The sequence below is a fragment of the Balaenoptera physalus genome (genome assembly GCF_965194825.1).
Source record: "Balaenoptera physalus genome assembly, chromosome: 4".
Taxonomy (NCBI): domain Eukaryota; kingdom Metazoa; phylum Chordata; class Mammalia; order Artiodactyla; family Balaenopteridae; genus Balaenoptera; species Balaenoptera physalus.
In genome coordinates, this window is record NC_138891.1 from 145,398,971 (window position 1) to 145,405,847 (window position 6,877).

Here is a 6,877-nt window from a genome sequence, read left to right on the forward strand (position 1 = left end):
CCGAGAGTCGGCGTTTCTCCAGGGAGCCCGGGTCCCTTCCGTTGGAAGTGGTGTAGGAAACCAAGATCTGGGCGCTGGTGTGCTGACTGTGGCTGGGGTGTGGTTGCTTCTAGGTCCTCTCAGCTGACAGCAGGGACATACGTGTGTGTCCTGACCCAGGTGTGTTCCTGTGAAATTCGGGGAACGGTCTGCAAGTCCATCCTCACTTCTCATGCCGACCGCAAGTCTGGGGTCCCCAAGACCACTCTTAGGTTTGATGATTCTCACAGAAGGCCATTACACTCAGTTAAAGTTTATTACGGAGAAGGAATACAGATTAAAATCAGCCAGGTGGGGAGACCGTGGGGAGGGCCCGGGAGTGTCCAGTCTTCCCTCCCTGTGGGGGCGGCACAGAGGTCTTGCCCAGGACGTGTGGGGACGCCCACCAGTCTCCAGCCCTGGGGGGCGTGGGCGAGCAGGCCTGCAGGCTTTGCCTGTGGTCCCTTCACTCCATTCCTGTGGCCTTCTGGCCAAGTGATGCCTGGCTGGGAGCCCCCAGCCCCATTCACAAGGTTGGGGTCCCCATGTCATCAGCCCTCAGTCTTTCAGCTCTTAGAGCAGGCCCAGCCCTGGGATGTTTGCTGCATGGGGTGTTTGGCCTGTTCTGTGCCTTCACAAGGGCAGGGTTTCCTGGAGCTGGGAGAAGGCGGTGCCCTTCAGGGCAGTTCACGCCAGGGGTGCCTGTTAAAAGCAGTAGGTTGCACGAATGGTCCAGCTGACAGGTGACTTCAAGACATGCCCCCAGGCATCCGAGTTGGGTGGAATGTGTTGGGGGGCAGCCTTGTGCCTGGGAGCCCAGACCCCGAGTGCAAGGCCTCCGTCCCCAGTCACCAGCTGGGACACCCTGACTGAGGCCCTGGGCTGCTCCCAGCCTGTCCCAAACCTGGGTGGCGCTGCAGGGTGGTGGTGGGAGAGCCCGAGGCTCTGAGTGGGCCCAGCGGGTCCAGGTGTTCCCCACACTCGGTCGGGTGGGCGCCGCCCAGCACTGACCGGGCACCAAGGCCCCCTGGAGAGCCCGCGGGGCCCCTGAGGCCAGAGCCAGTGAGTGGACAGTGCCGTTGCCAGTGGGCCGCGCTCATCAGGGAAGATTAGACTCCCCAGGAAGTGGATCCTCCACGGCCTGAAGGTCGTAGCGGACGAAGGTGGAGGGCCTCACGCATGGAGCCTGGACCTGACGTCAGCAGGGCTCACTCAGCCCCTGGGACCTCCGGGGTTTGCCCGCTGGTGCTTGGTTTTGGGCCCCTGTCCCCTTGGGCTGGGTGTGCTACGTGGGCTCATTCATGTCAGAGGGGGAGGGGCAGGGGGTGGCACAAGAGCCCCAAAGCTGGGAGCCACCTGGGCGCACCTGGGCGCTCAGTGCTGGCCGAAGGGCGCCTGTCAGGAACGCACTGGCCTGTCTTACAGTTGGGGAAACAGGCTTCGAGATGGAGCAGCTCCCCTGAGGTTCCTCCCCAGGCAGCCAGGGCTGGGGTCCTCTTCCAGCCCAGGCACCTCTGCGGACATGTGGGCAGCGGGCAGTGTGCTCAGAGCTGCAGTTGGGCCTGGCAGGAAGGTCGCTGCCCGCTGTCCCCCCGACTCGGCCGTGCGGCCAGAGCCAGGCCTGGCTGCCATGAGTGAGCTGGGGCCCTCCCCGGGGGGACTTCAGAGCGGGCAGGCGGGACCGGGGCCGGCGTCGGGTGTGAAAGCCCCTGCCCCGGGCCGCTGGGGTGAGCGCTGGGGGTCAGTTCCCTTCAAGCCTCGGGGAATCCACCCCGCCTGCGTCCGTCCACAGTGGAAAACGCCACTGGGGAGGGTCCTGCCTCCCCCTGTGAGTGGCCTGACAGGCCCTGGACGTGCCCTGAGGCTCGGGCGAGGGTCCTGCCCCTCCTCGCCCCCCCATGGTGCCTCCACCCGCTATGCTTGGCCACACCTGGCCCTTGGGCCCCGAGGAGACTCTTGGGTGTGTGTTCACACCTTGGTGCCCTCGGCCGGCCGTGGGAAGCCTTCTTACCTTGTGCTAGACGGGGGTGCAGGCCCAAGGCCTCCTGATCCCCCAGCACGTGGCCGCCTCCTGGGGGCGCTGGCTGGAGGAAGGGAGCCCGGGCCCACCGGTTCGGCAAGGCTGGGGCCTCCCGGGAGCTCTGGGTGGTCGGTGGGGGACCTGCTCCCGGGTGGACACAGAGAGTGTCAGTGGTTGGAGGAACAGGGCTGCAGTGTCCTGGGACCGAGGCTGGCCTGGAGTGGGACGGAGCGCCCCCAGAGCGGCCGGGACCCGGGGAGCGGAGACAAGAAACACCTTTCATTCATAACTTACGAAGAAACTTGAATGCGCGATGAGGGCTCCTGGTCTGGAGGCTAAATTTAGGTGTCGGCCCAGGACTCCCGGGTTTTCTGGGCCCTCCGCCCCGGCCGGGTCCCTCCCGCCGTGTGGTGCCGTGAGGCCGCACGTGCCCCCAGGCTCGCGCCGGAGGAGAGCCCTGTGTGCACCGTGGACCGTGGCCTGAGTCGGGTGCTCTGGCGGAGGTTCCAGGTGGGCGCGTGCTCTCCTGACTCTCGCCTCCGTGTCCCCAGCAGGGCGGCCGTCAGGCCCCGGGCAGCCCAGCGGAGCCGGATGAGCGCGGCGCAGAGGTTCCAGCTCCTGTGAGTACAGCCCCGCCTCCGCACAGCCCACCCCCGGGACTGTCCGGCGTCGGGCCGCGTCCCCTGACCCCAGTCCCTCGGGTGCTGGGGACAGCTCGGCCAGGGCCAGCTCTGGGCCCAGCCTGTCTCCAGGGGCCAGGAAGCCCCTTCCCCCAGGGCAGTGAGGGGAGCAGCTGCTGGCTCTTGGGGGGCCGCCCTCAGGGCCCAGATCCTAGGCGTCTTGCATGTGTGGACATCTGGCCGGGCGGTCAGTCATCCAGTGGGTTCCAGAGTCTCCCCATTAGCAGCAAAGAGAGCTGGGGCCCAGTGTGGTTTGGCCTTGCCTTCGGTCACGTACCTGTGGGGGCAGAACACGGCTGGGCCCTCCACCCCGTCTTGCCCGCCCAAGGCCAGGGCCATCCCCACCGTGGTGCCACGATGGGCTCATGTGGGCTTGTGCTGGAGCTGCTGCCCTGAGGTTCTGGCCAGGCCACCCGTGGCCATGCTGGGCTGTGGGCCCGTGCGGTTCCAGACGGGGGCCGGCTGGCTGTAGGGACAGGCACAGGGTGGCAGCCCCGCAGCGGACTCTGCTGCGGAGGGGCGGGCCCACTGCAGCACCCCCATCGCCATGGCCCCCCTGGGGCCCGGAGCTCCTGCGCCCGCTTGCTGCTGGAGGTGCCGCTTACGTGAGCCTCGTGTGTGCAGGGCGCCTGCCATCTGCTGCCTTTGATAGCCGCTCCCTGTCACAGTCGGGGATGAGGGGCCTTTGTGACCATGAGGAGGCCCCCGGGCAGCCACTCCTGTCCTGCCCAAAGCCCCTGTCGGGCCTCAGACCCCCTTGGCCCACCCGCCCCCCCCAGACGCTCCAAGCAGAACTTCACAGCGCACAGCCTTCCCCACTCCCCACCCCTCATCCTGGTCCTGGACCACCCTTTGCCGGTGTCCCTGCAGGCTGGCCGAGCCGAGGCTGGTCCTGGGGGTGCTGACGGCTCATCCCCAGCCCCCCACCGAGGGCATGGGGTTTGCTGACTTCTGCTCTCCATTCTTTCAGCGAGGAGGAAAGGACGCGGTTTCGGGAGCTGCTGGCCAGCCCGGCCTACAGAGCCAGCCCCCTGCAGGCCATCGGGCGGCAGCTGGCCCAGCAGATGCGGCTGGAGGGCGGCGGGCAGTCCTGACGCGGCGCAGGCGCGCCTGAGCTCCGGGGACGCCCACGAGGAGGTGCCCGGGGGGCCAACTCTGCCATTGTCGCCCTGCTCCACCAGCCCCTAAGCGACGGGGCTGCTGTCCTCGGCACAGGCGGGTCTACTGAAGTGAGACAGGCAGTTGACACGGTAGTATTGTGACTACCCATTTATTTTTGCAATAAAAAAGGTGCTAGAAGGATCCAGGATGTCCGTGGAGCTCGGTGCCGGCCACCCAGGAGGTGGTGTGGCCACTCGGCTGGCGTTCTTCACGCTTTTCTGTTTTGTCTGAGTTTGTCAACAGTGACTGCACGTTATGTGTTACTTTAAGAGAAAAACCTTCTGGCTTCCTGGTGCTCCCGTGGCTCCAGGCTGACCATGGCTGGACGTGGCTCTGTGCCCTTCTCCAGCCAGATGCCCTCCGTCAGGGCCCCCGACCTCTGCCCAGGCGCCAGGGGCTTCCCCTCGGCTGTGCCGGGGGGCATGGAGGGAGGGAGGACGGCGAGGCGCGGTGCCAGCCTGGCGCCGCCGTCCACCGCGGCGGACTCGGGCCCCGTCCCGGAAAGTGGCCTGAGAAGTTGCAAGCGTGTGGGGACGCCGCCCTCCCCCCAGCAGAGAGCCCTGACGTCAGGCAGGTGCAGGTGGGGCGGTGAAAGCAGGAGGGCGGGTGGGAGAGACCCCGCCAGCCTGGGAGCCTGCTGGCTGTGGTCTTGGAGCCGGAGGGACTTCCACGTTCACAGCCCTGTGGTTTTAATCTTTGCAGAATGAACTTGGACTATCTGGTAATAAAATTAAGTGACAGACGGTTCCATGGTTTTTGTGTGCATTTTAAATGCAAACAGCAGGAGAAGGCTCGCGGGGCTCGTGGGCCTGGGCTGTGGTACCCGCCCGGCAGGGCCTTTGAGGGGCTCTGGGCCGGGCCCGCGGGAGGGGGTGGGGGGCTGGGGGAGGAGCCCCTGAGGGGCCGCGGGGAAGGGCAGGGTGGCCGGGGCAGGGGTGCCATCCGGCGGGAGGAGCAGCAGGTGCCAGGCTCAGGGAGCCAGGGGCTCCACGCAGGGGGGTCGAGATGGCCGGGGAGAGTCGCGCACCGCCCTCTGGGGAAGCGGGTGGGGCGGGGTCCCCAGGGAAGAGGCGACATTGGTCCACACGCAGCAGGGGGTGCCTGCTGCTTGCCTGGAGGCTGGGGGGCAGGATGTGAGCGGCTGGGAGAGGGGACTTGAGGCTGGGGACAGCAGAGCCCTGGGAGAGGGAGGACGTGGGTGGTGGTGGTCTGGGTAGAGGGTCAGGGTCGCTCTGGGGCCCCCAGCAAGTCCCTCTGCTGCCGCCGTGCTGGGCGGGGTTCAGGGCGGGCGAGGGGAGGAAGGGCCCAGCGGGTGGGAGGTGGAAGGCCTAGGAGCCCAGGGGACTGGAGAGTGGCTTGCTTGGGGGCCATGCCCTCGGACGTCGGGATTATTGACGGAGGACCCTGTGCGTCTGCTCCTGGCTTTGTCCAGAGGGTCCCGCGTGGGGCTCCCCGTGGCCGCCCACCCGCACCCAGTCGTCGGCGGGCCCGACCCTGTTTGTGCCTGGCGTTGGGTGTCACCAGATTTGTCTTGAGTGGGCGTCCGCTGGGTGGGGCAGGGAGGGGGGGACAAGGCACAGATGCGGCTCCCGGGGAGTCGGGTCCTGTGGCGCTCGCAGCCAGGCTTGCCCAGACTCCAGATGTGCTGCTTCTGGCATGTTCCTCGTGCAGCGATAACACTGGTGACGCATCCTGGCCGAGGTCATGGTGCTGAGAGGCCCTCAGGGTTCCCAGGGTTGGGAGCGGGGGGCAGGCGGGGCTGCACGGCAGCGGCTTCCACGCCCTGTGATGCCTCTTCTAAAGCTGTTCAAATAACGTAGGTTGGATGGTGATGACAGGCGCATTCCTGACGTTGGCTTGTGCTTCTTGAGTCTTCCTTAAGCTTAAGAAATCTTAATTTCAAGATGCTAGGGAGAGTCTGTGATTACTTGTATTGATGTTTCTGAATCCAAATGTTTCTTCTGGTGCCACCGAGGCTGCTGGGTTGTAGGGCCTCCTGCTGGGCCTGGAGCCTTGTGCCTCCTGTGCCCCTGGTCCCGCCCCCTGAAGAGGAGGTCCTGGGACTTTCTCTGCAGAGGGAAACTGAGGCCCGGAGATGGGAGCCTCCCGACGGCCGGCGCTGGGCTCTCGGGAACCCAGAGCTTCTGGCTGCCCCGTGACCCCCACTTGCACCTTGACCTCGCCCTGAATTCAGGTCAGCACCAGGCGAGCCACAGCACAGGGCTCGGGTGCCCCGGGAGGAACGGGACCCAGGACGCTGCCCCCGCCAGCGCCCTCCTCCTGCCTCGGCATCTGGTTTTCAGCACAGCGGTAGTTATTCCCAAGTCAGTGTCCCTCCTGGGTTGGGAGCAGAGTCTAATCGCTAGCGATGTTTAATTAGAGAACCAGGCGCAGGTTGGCCCTCTGGCTGCAGGGCTCCTGCGGGGACGAGGGGGCCAGCCCTCCCTCTGCCTCCCTGATGTGCCCTCGTCCTCGTCCCTGTCCACTGGCAGGGCCCACCTCCAGCTCCGTCTCATTCAGCCAACCCTTTCTGGCCTAATCTGTGGCCGGCCTGAGTCACCCCACCAAAGGGAGAGGAGACCTTCCACACGGGGAGCTGTGTCCGGTGGGGCAGGAACAACTGTCCCGTAAGCCGAGTCCGGGCTTGCCTGGGGCCCACCAGAGGAGGAGGCAGGGGGACAGTGGCAGGTGTGAGCGACGGGGGCGTCAGCTCCGTGCCAGCTGAACTCACACCCCAAGGGCAGACGGGCCCCTCCTGGCTCTGCATCTGCATGGATGGGGTCCTGGCGGCGTCAGGCTGGGTGGCAGCCCGCAAGGGCGGTTTGCACTGGCCCCCGGGTGACTGCAGAGCAGGCTGGGGATGCTGTCTAGCTGAGGCCCGGGAGGAGGAGAGGGGTGCCGTGGTCATCTGCTAGTCTCTACCGCAGGCTGCTTGTAACAGAAAGCCCAAGTCATCGTGGCCGATTGTGTTTAAAATGGGAGAGAGTTGTCCCTTGCA

General features: G+C 66.2%; 1 protein-coding gene across 3 annotated transcripts in view; it reads left to right on the forward strand.

The window, feature by feature from the left end:
- Positions 1–4,626, forward strand: part of SLX9 (SLX9 ribosome biogenesis factor) — a 29,612-nt gene extending 24,986 nt beyond the window's left edge. Inside the window, exons 5-7 of one of the 3 annotated variants that reach the window (XM_082460716.1) lie at positions 114–159; positions 2,593–2,658; positions 3,689–4,626. In XM_082460716.1, coding sequence (XP_082316842.1) covers positions 114–159; positions 2,593–2,658; positions 3,689–3,832 — 256 coding nt within the window. In that variant the 3' untranslated portion in view covers positions 3,833–4,626. Of the gene's footprint in view, positions 1–113; positions 160–2,589; positions 2,659–3,688 lie in introns of all 3 variants that reach the window. The other 2 variants (XM_082460717.1, XM_082460718.1) reach the window with 2 other exon arrangements.
- Positions 4,627–6,877: the final 2,251 nt, after the last annotated feature.